The sequence below is a fragment of the Aspergillus tanneri genome (assembly GCF_003426965.1).
Source record: "Aspergillus tanneri strain NIH1004 chromosome Unknown AapTan_2_pilon_pilon_pilon, whole genome shotgun sequence".
NCBI classification, from domain to species: Eukaryota; Fungi; Ascomycota; class Eurotiomycetes; order Eurotiales; family Aspergillaceae; genus Aspergillus; species Aspergillus tanneri.
In genome coordinates, this window is record NW_022984629.1 from 2,383,779 (window position 1) to 2,402,401 (window position 18,623).

The window sequence follows — 18,623 nt, forward strand, 5'->3', positions numbered from 1 at the left end:
GCATAGCTCCGGCATCCTCAAATAGGAAACCAACAATGTAAACAATCAACAATTCAACTCCAGGACTCTCCCCTCTTTTCTCTCCTCACCGCCCCTCTCACAGGACTCGTCCATCCTCTTTTCTGCTTCTTCTTCGATCAGTCTCCCTGTCCATCTACTTGGAATATCTATTGTTCTACGGTGGAAGTGGAAGGGGAAGAGCAGGAAGCAAGAAAGAAAGAAAGAAAGCAATAGGCAATACGAGGGATGACGGAGTGCAGAGCTGCTGCCGAGGTTCGTCAACCCTACCCGTGGCCTTTTCACCTCCTTGCGCTCATCATTGTCTCCGACTCACACCTGCTTACCACCTCTCCCACGCCAATCCAGATGTCATCCAACGTGGACGAGGTCGACCCAAGCCACCAGCTGCAGCAATCGCTTGCACAGACCTGCAGTCACGACGAGTCCCCGTATTCTTATTCCCAGAAGCACTCGCGCAGCAGTAGCGGTGTCTACTACGACGAGTTCGACCTATCGTCCGAAGAGGAGTCCGGCCAGTTCGATGACGCCATAGAGGAGCTTGCCTCTCCACAACAGCCGACGAAGGCCCGCTCGGTATCCAGTCACTCGACAAAGCGACGACGGTCCAACGATTGGCCCCTTGATCATGGCGAGGATACTTCGCGTAAGGAACCCACAACCAGCCATCGCTGGCCGTTCTATAGCCCCGGCAGAATTTCAGGCTCCCACGGCGGCTCGCCGCGCACGATTGGACGACGGCTGGGAAACCGGGGTCGTCGCTCCCGCTTCGTCGAGGGCACCATGAATGACAGCGTAAGCGAGAAGCCACCGAGTATCTTCATGCGGGACGCCAACAGCAAATCCGTGAACGATGGGAGTGGTCCCAGCCAGAAATCTTCGGGGATTTTTCGGTTCGGAAAAGCCATTGCATCCGCATTCAATCCATTTGGTGTGCTTGGGAATGTCTCCGATATCTGGAAGGGCTCGGAGACACAGAAGCCGGCGGACGATACGCTTGCGCGGGCGGAGAAGGCCTACGCGGAGCTGAAGAAAGCGGGATACAAAGGTACGGTGAAGGGAAGCTATATGCAAAGCATGCAAGTGGGGCCCAACAACCTTGCAGATACGACATGGAAGTCGATTCAGGAGAAGATGGATTACAAACAGGTGGGACGTCACTCACGACAAAGTTCCGGCGAAGGAATTGGATCGGGGGTTTCGCTCAGGAGTTCGTTCCAAGAGCTTCGAAAAGCCAAGTCGTCCCTCGGGATTCCGTCGATGTCTCTTCTTACAAATAGACGGTCAGATGATACTGGATATCCGGAAGTGCGACGGCAGATGTCGCGGAAGGAGCTTCAGAGGCAAGCCAAGCTGTTAAAGCGAGTTAGCGACCTCGAGGAGAAGCTTGAACGAGCCCGGCAGGAGCTTCAAGAGCTCATGAGCGAGGACGAATTTCTATCGCAGACCTGCGTGGCTAAGCCGTACCATCGAAAATTTATTCCCGGAGAGCTCCCTTGTCTTCCGTCGGAGAGACTCCTGCATAATAATTCTACGCCTCCTGTACCTGCAGCTGGAACAACTTTAGTGCGTTCACCACGGCGGAATGTTCGACAGATATTAGAGACTCATGAGATGGGTGAGCGCCATCAGACAGCCGAGAAATCTACCACCACCCAGAGGCCCAAACCACCAGACGAATCCCAACCACAGTCCTTGGCCGTGGATAGTCCTTCTCGCAAACGAAAGTCGCCAGATCCTCAATCAATGAGACCAAGCAATAGCAGCCATCCAAACCAAGACGATATGCCGAACCACGGTAAAGAGGTCGACATCTCCCAACGTGGCGAGGAGGCCACACCTTCTCGAAAGCCCAAATTAGCAAAGATGGATCGGCGAGACAGCCCCGGGTCCGTGGAACGGAAGCAGCCGCGGGACCAAGAGAAGCAACAAGAGACGGACGGACGCTCTCCAGGGGAGGAGCGAGGGCGACGATCGGCCCAACCTCTCCGATCAGCAAGCAAACGGTCACCATCCGTAAAAAGACGGGCGTCGAGCTCGAGAAACCGAGCCACGCCATCTCTTCGCATGAAAAGGGGCCATGTGAACCTCCGCTCGGAGGATGCCAACGATAATTCCATAGTCCATGATTCAGAAGACAAGGAGAATCAGCAGCATGATGGCTTGAAGGGTACATGTTACCTTGATGACGAGTCTCTCCTCAATCCTGACCAGATCGCCCCCAGTCCATGCTCCAGCAGGAGAAAAGACCCGTCCAAATGTAGCTACAGCTATAGCTATATCCCGCCGGTGCCTCCTATCCCCAAAGATCTTGCCGCGACAGCCGCCAAAGTCGACCGACGGCTGGCGATGGAGATGGGCAGGAAGCGAGAGACACACAGTCTGAGACAGGCGCAACGGACGGTGCAGGAAAAGGCAGAGTCATTCAGGTGGCCAGATGACATATTTTGATCTGGATTTTGCTTCTATGGCTGTCACAGACGGCCGGGCAGGTACTGCTTTTCCTATGTCATATTATGAATGTAACGACATGATGACACTAGCAATGATTCTTGGATGTCTACTTGATTCGGGTATACTGTGCATAGTCTAATTACTGATTGACTCTGCATGGCACTAGAGAGTTCATTAAATCGGATACTAGACATAGTAACATCTGCAAAGTAAATGTAACCAGCTATGCTACACAAATCCTATCAAGTACGAGGAAACTATAGGATTGCCGTTGCATTGGCGTGGGAACCAACACCGCCTGTACCACCCGTCAGCTAGAAGAAAAAAGAGAGAGAGAGCGAGAAAGAAAGAGAGAACATACCTGCAACATTCGCCGGCGCACTTGTAACAAAAAACGTCCACTTCCCCAACCTCCGACATCTCCTCGCCAGATCCTCTAGATCCCACATCTCCCCCAGCGGCATCCCCCAAAGCGCCAGGATATATTGATGCAAGTACCCCAATTCCCCACGAACAGACGGCCAACACTCAAACGTCGGCGAATCCCCACACAGCGCAGCAAAATAGCAATCATGCAGCCAATCCAGCATGGGGTCTTCCTGTTTCAGCCCGGCCCACTGCAGATTCGCGGCGCGGGAGTTCCGCTCCGTCGAGCTACTGAACTCGTGATACCGCTGCACGAACCCCGACCGTATCATCAGGATATCTCCGACTTTGACGTCGCCGCCTTGCGACTCGGGTCGGAGATCGAGGCCCTGTGCGGCGGCGCAGGCTTGGAGTTCTGAGAGGGATATGGCATGTGCGCTATACGCATCGTACGGGATGGAATGCGTCTCTGCGTAGTGGCGGTAGTCGAGGAGGATGCCTCGGCCGGCGATGCCGTGTTGAGCCCAGTGGTGGATGCTGCCGCGGTGGTTGGCGGTTGGGCCTTCGATGTCGGTGGATTTGGTCTGACTAGTTAGTTTTTTCTTTTTCTCTTTTTTTCCCCCTTTCTTTTTGTTCTCTGGTGAGAAGATGGATAGAGAGGATGTACGTACCCCGTTATAGAAAGTCTGGCTACTCAAATGTGCAAACTAGATAAGTGTTAGCTTATATGGAATAGAATTAATCTACCATCGAAAATATATGTCATATAGCAAGGAGAAGGGAAGGATACATGTCGAAACCCATCCCATTGCGTCCCACTCTGCGTGTTCAATGTATAAGTATCATCGTAGGCGACGTTGGGAACCAGACATTTGATATTATGTTGGAAGGATTCTCTTCCAAAGGCTGGGGTCTCTGGGACGTTTAACGGGAGACTATTCATAAATTATTATCCAATTCTGTCGTAGAGTGGGAGTCTAGATGTACTCACTCCAGCCGAACCATTTCCCCCGTGCGTATCTCCCCCGCGGCGGCTTTCACTCGCTGGGGAGTGAGAAGGTTCAAACGACCGAGCTGATGCCGATACCGTCAGTTAAGCTACGATTCTCTTGATATGGAGGGAGAGACCTCGTCATCTTTTCCCCAGACCCAGGCTGCGTCGTCCGGGGCATTGGGGATCTTGGGGAGTTCTGCACGCGAGGGAAATCGTGTGCAATTGGGGTCCCATGGTAGTTGATTGGGATCCTGGACGGACATGGTTGTATGGCGCGTAGAAACGGTTTCGGAGAGTTGTGTCGGAGAGTTGTGTCGGAGAGTTGTGTGCAGAGAGTTGGCGGAGACGGTCAGAAAAGGCCATATTTCAGAGCTAGGTGGAGAGTAGTAGATTTAAAATACGGGATAGACGTCATAATCATATATATTATGGAGAATGCGGAGAAACTTTAGTAACTCAATTGGTTTCCTGGTTCAACCGAGGGATCAACCAGACCGAGGACAGGAGCGGATTTCTAATCATGAATGTTAATGGCTGACAGATGCCTTTACGTGATGGATGATGATAGCCAGACGGCTCCTTTTGGTTTTCATTCAGGTCGAATCGAGATTCTCGTTATGATACACAACTGAAGGCATGGAGAAAATTATGCAGATGGATAGAGTCCCGGATGGGCTCCGAATGCGCCGGAAGTTTCAATGACCAACACCATCGTCCATAGGATGCAATCGAGGCCCGCCATACAGATCGGATGATTCAAAGACAAACGCCAGGAAGTCGATACCATGTCCGTGTTCCCTAATGGATTGTTGCTCCCAAATACAAGCAAAAAGCAAGCTGGTCACCGAGCATGTCAACAAGCATCCGTAGCCAGTTACCACCGACGCCAGAGATGTCACGGAAGAAAGAGATAAAAAAAAAAAAAAAAAAAACAAAAAAAAAACAAAACGTGGAACTCGTTCACTTCCAAGGGGGAATGTTCATCGCTAAGTGCATCATGAAATACGTTCAAAAGGTGGGGGGAAATAAAACAAACTATGTCTGTGTAGGCACACCGGTCGACTGTGAGACATTGCGACCTCCGCGAATGCCACCCCGACCTCGAGAGCCATAGCCACGACCATAGCCACCCCGGCCATAGCCTCGGCCACGGTTTCGACCGCGACCCCGGTAGCCGCCACGGTAGCCATCGACGCTACCCTGTCCGAAGGTTTCGATGTTTCTCTTCTCCTCCTCACCACGCCACTCGCGACCCCCCCGGCCCCCGCGGCCCCCAGCACCTTCCTCGCGATCACGAGCCTCACTCGAGATGTTATCGAAGAACGAGCTGGCCTTGTTATAGGCAGTAACGGTGCTGGTACTATCAGCGCCGGGATCAGCGGACTCGGATACATCACCATCCGGGTGAGGTTCGGTCTCTTGGACGGGGGCGCCACTGGTAATGGCCTCCTTGAGCAAGTCCTGCTTGTTGAATCGGGCATTGGCCGTCTGGAAATCGTAGTCTGTGTCCGGAACCTCGACCTTCTTGCTCTGTCCCTGGTGTTGGCTGCGGTGGTTACCACGCCCGCCGCGCGCATGCTGGTGACCGCCTCGCAGAGGACGGCTACCTTCATAGGGCTTCATCTCCGCGATCTGCTTCGTCAAATGCTCCACAGGGCCATCTCCCGGTTGCTTCTTCTGGGGGGTGGGCTGTGGCAACTTGGCCATCGCCGCTGCGACAGCCGCTGTGGCTGCCCGAGAGGCTTCGGTGATCGCCGCCTGAGCCGAACCTGGAGGCACGTTGCTTCCCGACGCACCTGGTGCACTCGGAACAGGAGGCTTCGTGGGGGCCGCAATGGGGATGGCTGGCTGCACACGTCCCCTCGGCCCGGTTGGTGGGACCTTAGACAGCCCAGGCGGTGCACCCTGAACGGACCCGGTCGACGGTTGAATGGCCTCTGCCACGGACGGCTTGGATTCCACGGGGGGGATAGGACCGACCTGTGCCGGAGCAGGTGTAGCATCTCGACTGGCAGGTTTGTCTCCAACGGGAAGCTCTGACGTGGTCTTGGGCCCATTCTCCGTGCCTGTGGGGGCAGGACCTGGTCGCTGCTGAGGGGGCGTCTGATGATGACCAGGAGGGCCAATGGGCACTTGAGGTGGGAACTGGCCTGGTCCCGGAGGAAAACCTTGGCCTGGTGGGGGAAACCATCCCGGTGGAGCACCGTACGGCATATTGGGGAATCCCGGTCCACCGGGTGGGAAGCCAGGTCCTCCAAACCGTTGGCCATAAGGAGGATAGAAACCTTGGAATTGTGGGGGTTGAGGATAACTAGGAGGAGCAGGATGAGGAGCCTGGGATTGTTGGGGAGGAGGTTGAGATTGAGGGGGAGGTGGTCCCTGAGGGCCAGGTCCAGGACGCGACATGCTCTGTTTCGCAAGTGGTCAGCAAAAACTCTGTTCATATGCAGTGTAATTTTTTTTTTTTTTTTTTGAGAGTTGGCAGACACGCTTTCGAGGTCCATGATCATATCAGAAGGAAGGCAACGGAAATATCCACATGGTTTTGCGCTATTCAGAACAGGTCTGTGAAGTTTACATCCGAATATATTTCATCATCAGATCAACGGACCTACCGTGGGCCGGTCGGCGGACTCTCGAGCAATGGGACTCCAAAGGATACAGCAATCAATGGTTTCACTTACCCCTAGAATAGCAGGATCATCTGGCACCTGGGGCTGCTCAGACTGTGTGGATTCCTTCTCCTCCGCGACACTGATGTCTTTTACATCACTGCCACGGAACACAATGTACTCGTAGACACTGGTGGAGGGCGCAATTTCCTCCGCGGGGTTCCCGCGTCGGCCTTCTGTGCCGAAGGAAACAACATTCTCGAGGGCAATTGTTGAGGCTTCAGGGTTGATCTCATGCAAGGTACCAACGTAGCTGGCAAGGGAGAGTCAGCAAGTTGAAGGGGAGGATGGACAGACAGCGATTGAACATACCGAATGTCACTCTTAGAGATCAGATTGAAGCGCTGACTGCCAGGTGTTAACTCCAGCCAAGCCGCACAAACCCTGGTTGAGACCAGTGTGGGCAGAAGACTGACCCTATTAAATGGTTCATATCCATACTGACAGGGGGAAGTATGCGCGAGAGACGCGCAGAAAGAGAGGGGAGGGGACGGGAGGGGAGTCACTGAGAGAGAGAAGAAAAGAGAAAAAAGAAAAATAGAGAAATAGAGAAGAAGAATTGGGTTAAATAGAGAGAGAAAGGGAGAGAAGAGAAGAGAAGGAGAACAAGCGAGAAGTTCGTTTTTGTGGCGGAAAAGCTTGCGGGATACGGCGGACTGCAGGAGCTCCGTGTGCACTTGTTGCTCTCTGTTTCTTCCGTGCGGTCTATGCAGTCATCTCGTGCAATTTATCTCATGGAATTCATTTCGTGGATTATCTCTAGATCCTAAATCATGTCGCGCTCCTCTCACACAGATGACTTCTTCCAGACCACGTTCGTTGTCCCCGTTCCTTCCCCGTCCCTCGCTGATCTCTCTCTCGGACTCCAGGGCGGCCCTTGACGAGCAGAAGCGAAAAGACGCCAAATCTCGAAATACCAATGGATCCCCTATCAAGCTACAGAGTAAAATACTGGCGATCCAAGCCGACCCAGTGGACGCAGGTGCAGTGTTTGTGGCTCAGAGTGGTGGCACCGTGAGGAGGATCATACCCGAAGTAGGTGCACGGTATCCTTGCTTTGTATCCAGGATGCCTCTCGCGGAGGACCCGTAACTAAGCTAGCGATGGTTTTCTGGGGGGGTGTAGACAGGGGAAACTACCGCCGTTTATACGGGACCATCGGCTCCCATCACGAGCCTCTGCTTCAGCCCCGATGGCCGGTCCTTGTTTGCTGGGAGTTGGGATAAACTCGTGTGGAGCTGGGATGTGGCCTCAAGGGAGCCAAAATTGAAATACGAGGGTCATACAGACTTTGTGAGATCGGTCGTGAGCACCAGATTTCGTGGCCAGGATGTTCTGATTTCAGGAGGGGCCGATGCCCAAATCTTGGTCTTCGATATCGCCAGTGGGCAGAGGATCGCGGTCATGAAAGGCCACGCGAAGGGCATTCAGGACCTGGCTATCGACCCCGTCTCGCTGGACTCAGAGGACCAGGGACCGGTCGTGTTTAGCGCTGGCAGTGACCGCGAAATCCGACAATTCCACCTTTCCCAGGGCACTACCGACCTCACCGGTACCGAAGCTCTGTTAGCCCACGATACGAACGTTTACAAACTGTTCTTCGATCGAGATGCCGACCTATGGACTGCATCCGCGGACAAAACCACCAAATGCCTCGTGAGAGAAGACGGGTGGAAGCCCAACCTGACACTGAGCCATCCGGATTTTGTCCGAGATGTCGTGGTATACGAACAGGGCGGGTGGATCGTCACTGCATGTAGAGATGAGGAGGTTCGAGTTTGGAATAGATCAGTGAGTGATTTCTTTTTTTTTTTTTTTAAGCTTGGTGACATGGTGTTTGCTGACGTCTTGATCAGACCGGCCAACTCTACCATACCTTTTCGGGTCATTACGAGGAGGTCACTGGGCTTGCTCTTGTAGGGTCGACGGTCGTCAGCGTCAGTATCGATAGCACCATTCGACAGTGGTCGTTGAAGCCCGATGACCTCCAGAGCGCTGTGGAAAGGGCGAAGAAGACCTCATCGGAGGAGGACGAGCAACAGCCGAACCCAGACTCCATGCTAACGGAGGATGAAGAGCGAGAACTGGCCGAGTTGATGGGGGAGGACTGACGAGTTCTAGGATGAATGTATATAGTAGGAACTTTGTGATACGCCTCTGTCAGCGTCGCTTGCTATCTCGACCCAAGCGAGGGCTTCCCTTGTACCACGCATGGTCTCATTGATAGCAGGATCCACGATTGGAATGAATGTCGTACAGCTAGCTCAACCTCAAACGCGGTAACACCGGCAGACAAGCCCTGGCAAATAAAATGGTCTCCTATAACTACTTCCGAACAACAACTTCGAATCTTTCCAACCCCTGGATTAGATGATCTATCCCCCATCCATCCTATACCATGGCTCCAGCCAAGACCATTCTCATCACCGGTTGTTCTGCCCACGGCATCGGAGCAGCTCTGGCTCTTACCCTGGCGCAGAAGGGCCATCATATCTTCGCCACAGCGCGCAACCCTTCCAAGATCCCATTGTGTCTGTCCTCTCACCCCAACGTCACTCCGCTTCAATTGGACGTGACCTCGACCACATCCGCCACCGAGGCCGCCAACGCCATCGAGGACCACGGCTCCGGTCTAGATATACTGGTCAATAACGCAGGCGCAGGCTACACCATACCACTACTGGACGCAGACCTCGACCAAGCCCAGCAAGTCTACGAGACGAATCTCTGGGGCGTCATGAGGATCGTGCAGGTATTGTCGGGTCTCTTGATCGCCAATCGCGGCCGCGTCGTGAACGTCAGTAGTGCACATTCCGTCCTGAATACGCCGTGGGCTGGTATGTCCCAATCCCCCTTCTCCCCGATTTGGTGTTACTTATGTGGTGGACCACTCATCCAAGAGCCCTCCATGGCCCTGTGCTGTGTATGTAGGTATCTCATCCTCGTCCAAGTCGGCCTTGTCCATCCTCTCCGAGACTCTACGTCTGGAGCTCGCCCCGCTGGGTGTATCCGTCGTCACTCTGATGGTGGGTATGGTCCTGACTTCACTTCATGGCAACGAGCCCGTCTTCGTTTTACCGGCTTCTTCGCGCTATGTCCTCATCAAGGATATTATCGCGCGCTGGGCAGCGGGGATGGCAGGACCGAAGGGCTGTTCGACGGGGGTGTTTGCCGAGTCGATTGTTGACGCCGTGCTTGGGGATGCTCACATCAAAGGAGGACGGGTTTGGAAGGGTCCTCATAGCTGGGTCGTTCGGTTCGGTTCAATGTTTGCGCCCAGATGGTTGTCGGTGGGTTATCGATACGTTTTATTTATTGTCTGGTAGATTTCTATTTGCTTGGCAGGTTACTGATGTTGCGTAGGATCGGATGGTGGGTCGTGGACAGGGGCTGGATGCGTTGGCTCATCGTATTCAGAAGTGATGGAATTACTGGTCTTATGGTCTCTGGTCAGGTAATAGAAGGAATGTCAAGAGTCGAAGTTCGTATGAATTAAGGGGCTGCATAAGTGTGATGCTAAGAACAGCCAAATTACTGTTCACTGCTAAGACAAGGACTAGAACAGAGAACTATTATTTGCCATACAATGACCAGATCATAATTTACTATTCGATTTTTGTTCACACCCTAAACCTATACTGCTTCATGCAATCGAAGACATGTGAAGCTGTACCTGACCACTGGCTCAGTCCACCACACGGAGCTCCTCGTAGTCCACCATTACATGCTCGCGAAAGGCGGGTCTAGCCGTGAGTGCATCATAATAGCGACGTAAACAAGGACGATCCTGACGGGTTATTGGGATATCGAAGTATCGGAACAGGACGTGACCGAATTGAATGTCTGCGAGCGTGAACGTATCTCCGGAGATATACGACCCCCGCGACAGCTGCACTTCAGCGATATCGAGAAAGTGATCCAGGTGGGCGATCGCCGCCTGGATTGCGGCTGGGTCCTGTTTGGACGGCGCGGTGCGTACGACTTTCCAGAAGATCGGCTGCGTAAAGGCCATGGCGATGTTCAATTTCGACCATTCTGCCCATTTGTCAACCCTGGCACGAGCCACACTGTCCTTGGGCCAGAACGCAGGGGTTCCATATCGATCAGCCAGATACCGAAGTATGGCCCCCGTTTCCCATAGCGGCTCGTAGTCGCCGTCTCGAAGAACAGGGACGGTTCCGTTGGGATTCATCACGAGAAATTCGGGAGTGTCGTTGCCGCCGTAAATGTGTCCGACGTCGTGGCGCTTATATGGCAGTCCCAGCTCGCCAATACACCACATGAGCGCTTGAACATTGGAGGATGTTCGTCGTCCCCATATCTCGAGCATGGTTGCCTGTATTCTCATCCATTAGGATAAGCTATGAAGTTCTGAGGACAGTTCAGAGGATCACAGTGGATGCAAAAAGTGTTAAGCCCCCCAGTCTGCCTACATACTCCGCCTACCTAGCTCGTCAAATTCTGCCGGTCAAAACCTTTAAGTTTGTATACCAACCATTTGCTTCAATAACTTCCTTTACACGGTGAGACATTGTCTCACATAATGTAATTGATTTATATATAGAGAGATTCATATACGCGTCTGCATGTTTTGGTATGGAGGTAGAATAGGTAGGCGGTAGGGTGGAACCGGCGGTCAGGATTGAGGGGGCTAACACTTTTTGCATCCCACTGTAATATTCTAGCGTTGAACTAGTATAGCCGGGGGCCGATTCAACTAGGTGGCGAGGCCACATTTGCTTAGCGATAGACATGAATATCCACGTCAACCCAAGGGACATGATAATCAGGACACAGGTCCGCCATTTGCTAAGCGGTTTAAGACCACTGTGATGTCTACAGTACGAGACATTGCAAACGAGTCCCCGATAGCCATGGAGTTGAAGTTCTATACGTCATTAATCATCACTGACTCAGCATGCCAACCACGTGATGCTGCCGAATCGATGACGCCAGCGGGGACGATCAGCCGGGTGCGGGCCTCAATCAAAGGCTTCCCCCACGATCCTTTTTATCCCACTTGTTGTCTGACGCTGTATTTGGAATCGTGCTGTCGGTCTGCAGCTGAATTTGCCTTCCCCGCTTCTTGCCTCTAGTTGGCTGCACATCGTTGCGTCGCCTCTTAGTATCGCCTTGCCCTAGCTAACTCAGCGGCGACCCTCGGACCTGGACCGAGCGTTCTTACCAGCAATCAATCACTTCCAGTGACTTAGATCCTAGCCTTTAATCCTGTGCAGGATGGCCGCTCCGTTGGACGCGCATTTGCGTGCCGGTGGGACCGACCCAGAGCCCAAGCTGGTCAACCGCCTGCGCGATAGTAGATCGCCCTACGTAAGTTCGAGCTTCGAGTCATCTATGAAAATAAAGCCCACTGATCGATGGGAAGGTTAGGGGTCACATGGACAACCCAGTGGCCTGGCAGCTATGGGATGCAGAGGCGATTGACTTGGCCCGGAGACATAACCGGTTGATCTTCCTCAGCATCGGTTATTCCGCATGCCATTGTACGTACGTCCTCATCCACGCGGGAGAGACAGGGCTAATTGACCGCAGGGTGTCATGTTATGGAAAAGGAATCTTTTATGTCGCAAGAGGTAGCTTCGATTTTAAATGAATCATTTATTCCAATTAAGGTGGACCGGGAGGAGCGACCGGATATTGACGATGTCTACATGAACTATGTTCAAGCAACCACTGGCTCCGGCGGTTGGCCCTTGAGTGTATTCCTCACCCCAGACCTGGAGCCGGTGTTTGGTGGTACGTATTGGCCGGGTCCTAACTCCTCCAGTTTACCGGGGAGTGAGACCATTGGATTCGTTGAAATCCTGGAGAAGCTGCGAGACGTCTGGAATACTCAACAGCAACGATGTCGCGACAGCGCAAAGGAGATCACAAAGCAACTGAGAGAATTTGCTGAGGAAGGGACGCACACGTACCAAGCGGACCGACAATCCGATGAAGAGCTGGACATTGAACTGTTGGAGGAAGCCTACCAACACTTTGTTTCCCGATACGACACTGTTCATGGGGGTTTCTCCAGGGCACCGAAATTCCCTACTCCGGCTAATCTGAGTTTTCTGCTTCGTCTGGGAACGTATCCGAATGCTGTTTCGGATGTTGTTGGTCAAAAAGAGTGCGAGAACGCCACCGCCATGGCAGTCAACACACTTATCAGTATGGCCCGAGGAGGCATTCGAGACCATATAGGCCATGGTTTTGCACGGTATAGCGTCACGTCGGACTGGCGCCTGCCTCACTTCGAAAAAATGCTGTACGATCAGGCCCAGCTCTTGGATGTCTACTTGGATGCATTCAAAATCACCCACAACCCCGAGCTGCTGGGTGCTGTCTACGACCTAGCCACCTACTTAACGACTAGCCCGATACAATCATCGACAGGCGCTTTTCATTCCTCCGAAGATGCGGATAGTCTTCCGACACCAAATGATACGGAGAAGCGAGAGGGCGCCTTCTACGTTTGGACCCTGAAGGAACTAACGCAGGTGCTCGGTCACCGGGATGCAGGAGTGTGTGCCCGTCACTGGGGAGTTCTCTCGGATGGGAATATTGCGCCGGAACATGATCCCCACGACGAATTCATGGATCAGAATGTCCTTTCGGTCAAGGTCACGCCGAGCAAACTGGCTCGGGAATTCGGTCTGGGAGAGGATGAGGTGGTCAAGATTATCCGATCCGCCAAGCAGAAATTACGGGACTATCGGGAGAGGACGCGAGTGCGCCCGGATCTGGATGACAAGATCATTGTTGCTTGGAACGGCCTCGCTATCGGGGCACTGGCCAAATGTAGTGCACTGTTTGAGGATATCGAAAGCTCCAAAGCAGTGCAATGTAGGGAGGCAGCAGCAAAAGCGGCGGCTTTCATTAAAGAAAATCTCTTTGACAAGTCAACCGGGAAGCTATGGCGGGTCTATCGTGATGGGGCGAGGGGAGATACTCCTGGATTTGCCGATGACTATGCCTACCTCATTAGTGGATTGCTGGATATGTACGAGGCCACCTTTGATGACAGCTACTTGCAATTTGCCGAACAACTGCAAAGTATGTCCTTCCCCTCCGGGAGCGCCTTTTCTGGGCTAGCTGGTGCTAATGGATATGCTTTCAGAATACTTAAATGGACAGTTCCTTGCCTATGCGGGATCAACTCCAGCAGGGTATTACAGCACGCCTTCTACGATGACCGCAGGCATGCCCGGTCCTCTCCTCCGTTTGAAGACGGGGACCGAATCAGCCACACCGTCCGTAAACGGTGTCATCGCCCGCAATCTGCTCCGTCTCGCAAACCTGCTCGAAGATGAGGAGTACCGAACACTTTGTCGCCAGACGTGCCATTCCTTCGCCGTGGAGATCCTGCAGCACCCATTCCTGTTCGTCGGACTGCTCGATGCGATCGTCGGCCTCGAAGCGGGAGCCCGCAACATTACAGGCGTGTTCACCACCGCAACGATCACGGCCGGCCCCGAACCTTCCAGTGGTCTCCTCAGCCGTGTGGACGAGCCGACATCTATGCGGGATCTGCTCGTGCAAAAGATCCGGACCGAAGTTTCCCCGGGGGGTTCGACGTGCACCACCACAGCTTCGCTGGTGGATATTCGCCCTTCGCACGTGGGTGATTTCGTTGGAAACCAGTCCTTCTGGTTGCGAACGCGAAATAAGCTGTTCAAGGACCTCAAGCCGTCCGAGCCTGCAAAGAATTACCTCTTAATTTGTGAGAAAGGCAGTTGCCGGATGGTTGATATTTAGTCTCATATTTATTTTTGGCCTTGAACAAATAAGCGATCTACCTCTTTAAGGTGTGGGTTGAATAAGCTAATGGCCAGCTTCATATCTGAACTGTAGATTGTATGTACGTTGAATTTAGGATGCCTCATCTACTTGGCAGAATGAACAAATAGCAATGCAGTTACTTCGCATGAAATTACTGTGTGGTGTCTCAATAAACTAATACAAGCAACCCAACATTACATACACCCATCCCGAGAAACTGCATATACCTTACCAGCTAAATAATCATATAAACCTGCTCACGCATTGTCAGAGGATTCCCCCTCCCCCCTAACCACTGGAACCGTATCATCTGTTTCCTCCGGATACTGGGTATTCTCCCAGGGTTCCCAGATCTTGGCGTCGCGACGCAGCGAAGTGACGTTTTCCCAGATCAAGCAGAATGCCACCAGAGCCATGATCACCGACATCATGGAGGTGATATCGAGCGAATGAGCCAGACCTAGAAGAACGATGATCAAGCTGGTGATGGGACGCATGATGATTCGGAGATGCTGTTAGAATCAAATCAGATTAGACGTGTCTTTTTTTTTTTTTTCTTTCTTTCTTTCTGTTCTTTGTTTTATTGGAATATAAATAAAAACAAGGCAACGTACCTTTCCCAGTATCAATACCCCTCGTTCATCTTTCGACTCGAACAGCAAAGCCAACACATACAGACAGAACATGCCGATTCCCAGACTCCCACAGAGAAGCCAGCGTTCGCCATCTCCGAAACGATCCTCTTTGGCGCTGGCGGCCGCCACATGCCCTGCCGCCAGCAGACTGCCACTCAGGGGCAGATGCAGGGTAATCCAAGTGAACGCCGTGTAGACGGAATACCGCATGGGGTGGGTGCTTTCCAAGGCGCCGTCGTTGTGGACATACATCCAGTTGAGACAGAAAGCGATGATGAGGGTCCACACGGCGCGGAGAAGACCCAGATTCAACCCGATAGCGGCGGGCGAACCCACCACGATCTGGTACAGGAATTCGCCAAGCACGATGATATAGAAGGCAGCGAAGCGGTCGATCTCATGGGCGATGTCCACGGCGGTCGTGTAGCGCGCCTTGAGGACCTTCTTCGCCGCGGGCGAATAGCAGAACACCCAGACGCACTGCTCCGCCACCACCCCGACGGCGGCGACGGCGATCTTGCTGCGGATCGAGATGGATCCAACGTACAGCGGAATGTAGATACACAGGGCCATTGAGGCCAGGAGAGCCCAGAGACGTTGCTGCGCACGGTGGTGGTAGCTGGCGAATGAGTAAAATAAGTGCGCTGCGTTGCAGGACACTCGTGCCACCATGTATGCGGCGACAGTGGCGCGCATGGCGCCGAGGTCCTTGTCGACCAGGGTGGCATTGTTGCCGTAGACTACCAATACCGCCATCACCCAGAGAATGAGCACGCGTTGCAGCAGGTCGTCGTTGTAGAAGGAATTCATCAGTTCGCGGAGATCGCTCCATACGTGCCAGGAGGGAGCCAGGATGAGCTAAATTAAGTCTGCTGTCAGCAACACATGAAGGAATAAAAATACTCGATGCCGCATCGGCGTACAATGTACATAACCAATCTCGCACCCGTGATATGCTCCGCCAGAGCCTCGGCGAAGTTTGCCAGAATCGCAACATAGAGAAGGTCCAGGAACAGTTCGAATCGTCCTGCGTGATGTCATGAATGAGTTTCCACGCAGGTCAATAGCTTAGATACACTCACCGGCCTGACGTTCCTCCTCCTGACGCTTCACCAACTTCCCATTATCGAACCACTGCAGCGCCAAGGGTTGGCGGAACAGATATCGCGGGTTCGGCGGGACATCGATGTCCGAAACACCAGGCATTATGAGACGAAAACAGACAATTAGGATGCGACGATGAAGTGGATCAGTAGGTATAGGAGGGAGGGAGTAAAAAGGGAAGAAAGAGAGAGAAAAAAAAAAAAAAAAGAAAAAGCAAAACGAGAAGGAGAATCAATATGTGATCGCCGGATTAGGGTTGATGTGGATTGGCGGGACCCATCGGTCAATGCTTAGCTTGCTTGATTTGTCCAGAGAGATATAAGGACTACCTAAGGAGATGAGATACCGAAACAGTGCCTCCTCTTGTGTTTGTCTCGTTCAAGAATCATGGAGGTTGGATCGAAACCCCCGGCGTGTCTCAATGCCGCCGAGGATCTTCGAGAAGAGGCTTCTTGTGAATGGCAGACTGTACATTGGGTTTGGGACTAGTCCCGGAGAGGAAACAAGGTATCCTGTTAGGATATCACAAGCATTGGGTGGGTTGAGTTCTGGTGCTCTGTGCACCAATCATCTTTGTGACTTTGCTTTTGATTCAAGCACTTCATCCACTAGAAATACATGTTCCAGATATATATATATACGAAAATAAAATTTACAACCTAGGCAATACGGATTATCCAGCCCCAGAGGTAAAACGGATAAATTATGGATTCGCCCGAGGAGAAATTATAAGTGTCGGAAAGCGGCACCTGGAGAATACAGAGGAACCTCTGCAGTTGAAAACGCTCAAGTCAATCACCGTTCATAGGGACATGTCCCAAGCCGGGTATACTTACGGTGTCCTGCCATATCCACCGTGCTGAGGGGGACGCTTAGTGTGCACGAGGCCCAGGAACCCGGATCCGGCAATGTGGGTCGAAGGGGGAGGATCGGAGCTGTTCTCACCAACGAATTCTGCATATTTGGGATGATAGGGTGCGAATAGCGGCTCCGTCGGCAGTTTTTGGAACCCCTGTGCTCCGTTCCATGTCATGTTCTGGATGGCAGCGAGGGTGCCGTTCGTCATCAAGATGAAATCCAACATTCCGTGTCCGATAATGGTGTTTGGTACGGTGGATGACGCTCGGTAGGGTGTCCCATGCTGCTGGGTTTGGACTGATCGCGGTGGTCTTTGCCTTGGAAGATTTCATCCGGCGTGCAGACAATGTAGCTAGTGGGCTGGATGTTGATGGCTTTCTGAACGTCGCTGCGGTTAAAGTAATTACTGGGACCTGCGTCGGAGGACAGGAAGCCCATGATATTCCAGAGAATGGGACAGTAGTCCGTGAGGTGGCATATGTTAAAGCACGGATTCACATATGTGGCAGCTTCCACGATATCACCCCATAAGTCACATCCTGGCCGGTCAGATTAGAACAAAACGGGAGAAATGCCACCACAGGGACATGCCTTACCCTGCATCTTGAGGTCAAATGTATTGGTCAACGGATTATACATCAGGGCACCCTAAACGTTAAAATATTCGGCCTCCTTGTCAAGCATCTTCGAGGCAATATAAGAAACGTACATCCCTCTCCAGTAACATAGACCTTCCCGCCGTGCAGATCAAACGTATCCACAAATCGTTTCCAGAAATCAATGAACTGGTGCGCAACGTCTTCCTCGTTGGAAACCGTGGAAGGTCCCAACGACATCCCCTTCCCGGCGGACTGGTCCACATATACGGAGTTTATTCCACGGAGGTTCCAGGCTGCCAAAGAAATGGCTCGTGTTCCTGGATTAGTCCGCCGAGAGATGAACATCCCGGACCGCCGTTGGGCCAGATCATGATCTGCTGAAGCTTCAGCGCAATCCCCATCAGACTCAGCCAGGATTCTAGAAAATCCAGTTACCTCGTCCTGAGCATGGGGATTTGTCGATGAGAAAACCAGAAGTAAAAATTTGAATCTCCCGATGGGGAGTTGGCCAATTACGCAGCATAAGACTCTCCGATATCAAAATCAAAATCCGGGATATGGTTGCCACTGACGGCAAATTCTAGATCAATGAGCACTCGAGCGTCGACTAACTGGCAACTTTTTTGCGCTTACTCTTGGTCTTTGGATTAAGGTATGTGCTATACACCCGCTATTGAACCTAGCGTAGAAGGAGCTAGTCAACATATTTAGTCTCTCGCTAACACACTATTTGATAAACCCTGCTAGTACATGCAACTATGGACAAAATTGCTCCTGTAGCTGGAGGATGATTTATTTCTCTCTATGGGCCCAACTCAGGTTACATTCGGCGTCCCCGGCCATGGGCCGCATGTGGCGGGACGTCTGAGTCTCGGGGATAAACCAATATTACAATATACTAGATTCATTCTTTGGGTCAATTGCGCCTTACATTGGAAGTCGAATTCACTCTGTAGAAAAACATAATTGGTTGAATACGTCCGACTGTACAGGTCGGAGAATTCACAAGGGATATGTTAGGACCGAAAACAGCAGGAAAGCTGTATATCTAGGCTTCTAAGATGACTAAAGCCGTGGCTGGAAGCCCAACCAAGTGTATGTTTGGGCTCAAGCTTTAAGGTAGGGATAACCACCCGTC

At 52.3% G+C, this 18,623-nt stretch overlaps 9 protein-coding genes across 9 annotated transcripts; 4 read left to right on the plus strand and 5 right to left on the minus strand.

Moving 5' to 3' along the window:
• Positions 1 to 366: 366 nt before the first annotated feature.
• Positions 367 to 2,469, plus strand: ATNIH1004_000762 (putative nuclear RNA binding protein; the record flags this gene model as incomplete). Its single annotated transcript, XM_033565468.1, has 1 exon — positions 367 to 2,469. The coding sequence occupies one exon, from the start codon at positions 367 to 369 to the stop codon at positions 2,467 to 2,469; it is 2,103 nt and encodes a 700-aa protein (XP_033431225.1).
• A 260-nt stretch (positions 2,470 to 2,729) lies between these two features.
• On the minus strand, positions 2,730 to 4,095 carry ATNIH1004_000763 (uncharacterized protein; the record flags this gene model as incomplete). The annotated part of the gene is made up of 6 exons (XM_033565469.1): positions 2,730 to 2,770; positions 2,834 to 3,422; positions 3,510 to 3,545; positions 3,629 to 3,773; positions 3,830 to 3,912; positions 3,988 to 4,095. 6 exons carry the CDS (start codon positions 4,093 to 4,095, stop codon positions 2,730 to 2,732), a joined length of 1,002 nt encoding a protein of 333 aa, XP_033431226.1.
• A 772-nt stretch (positions 4,096 to 4,867) lies between these two features.
• On the minus strand, positions 4,868 to 6,943 carry ATNIH1004_000764 (putative G2/M phase checkpoint control protein Sum2; the record flags this gene model as incomplete). Its single annotated transcript, XM_033565470.1, has 4 exons — positions 4,868 to 6,241; positions 6,448 to 6,757; positions 6,817 to 6,852; positions 6,921 to 6,943. The coding sequence occupies 4 exons, from the start codon at positions 6,941 to 6,943 to the stop codon at positions 4,868 to 4,870; spliced, it is 1,743 nt and encodes a 580-aa protein (XP_033431227.1).
• Positions 6,944 to 7,277: 334 nt separating this feature from the next.
• ATNIH1004_000765 (WD40 repeat domain-containing protein) lies at positions 7,278 to 8,615 on the plus strand (the record flags this gene model as incomplete). The annotated part of the gene is made up of 4 exons (XM_033565471.1): positions 7,278 to 7,318; positions 7,374 to 7,539; positions 7,630 to 8,295; positions 8,361 to 8,615. The coding sequence occupies 4 exons, from the start codon at positions 7,278 to 7,280 to the stop codon at positions 8,613 to 8,615; spliced, it is 1,128 nt and encodes a 375-aa protein (XP_033431228.1).
• Positions 8,616 to 8,902: 287 nt separating this feature from the next.
• On the plus strand, positions 8,903 to 9,927 carry ATNIH1004_000766 (uncharacterized protein; the record flags this gene model as incomplete). Its single annotated transcript, XM_033565472.1, has 3 exons — positions 8,903 to 9,341; positions 9,436 to 9,794; positions 9,868 to 9,927. The coding sequence occupies 3 exons, from the start codon at positions 8,903 to 8,905 to the stop codon at positions 9,925 to 9,927; spliced, it is 858 nt and encodes a 285-aa protein (XP_033431229.1).
• Positions 9,928 to 10,189: 262 nt separating this feature from the next.
• Positions 10,190 to 10,834, minus strand: ATNIH1004_000767 (glutathione S-transferase family protein; the record flags this gene model as incomplete). Its single annotated transcript, XM_033565473.1, has 1 exon — positions 10,190 to 10,834. The coding sequence occupies one exon, from the start codon at positions 10,832 to 10,834 to the stop codon at positions 10,190 to 10,192; it is 645 nt and encodes a 214-aa protein (XP_033431230.1).
• Positions 10,835 to 11,742: 908 nt separating this feature from the next.
• Positions 11,743 to 14,265, plus strand: ATNIH1004_000768 (thioredoxin domain-containing protein; the record flags this gene model as incomplete). Its single annotated transcript, XM_033565474.1, has 4 exons — positions 11,743 to 11,835; positions 11,891 to 12,008; positions 12,058 to 13,563; positions 13,628 to 14,265. 4 exons carry the CDS (start codon positions 11,743 to 11,745, stop codon positions 14,263 to 14,265), a joined length of 2,355 nt encoding a protein of 784 aa, XP_033431231.1.
• A 281-nt stretch (positions 14,266 to 14,546) lies between these two features.
• Positions 14,547 to 16,130, minus strand: ATNIH1004_000769 (uncharacterized protein; the record flags this gene model as incomplete). The annotated part of the gene is made up of 4 exons (XM_033565475.1): positions 14,547 to 14,801; positions 14,904 to 15,782; positions 15,848 to 15,951; positions 16,007 to 16,130. 4 exons carry the CDS (start codon positions 16,128 to 16,130, stop codon positions 14,547 to 14,549), a joined length of 1,362 nt encoding a protein of 453 aa, XP_033431232.1.
• A 730-nt stretch (positions 16,131 to 16,860) lies between these two features.
• ATNIH1004_000770 (uncharacterized protein) lies at positions 16,861 to 17,830 on the minus strand (the record flags this gene model as incomplete). The annotated part of the gene is made up of 4 exons (XM_033565476.1): positions 16,861 to 17,045; positions 17,111 to 17,425; positions 17,483 to 17,534; positions 17,618 to 17,830. The coding sequence occupies 4 exons, from the start codon at positions 17,828 to 17,830 to the stop codon at positions 16,861 to 16,863; spliced, it is 765 nt and encodes a 254-aa protein (XP_033431233.1).
• Between the last annotated feature and the right edge of the window lie 793 nt (positions 17,831 to 18,623).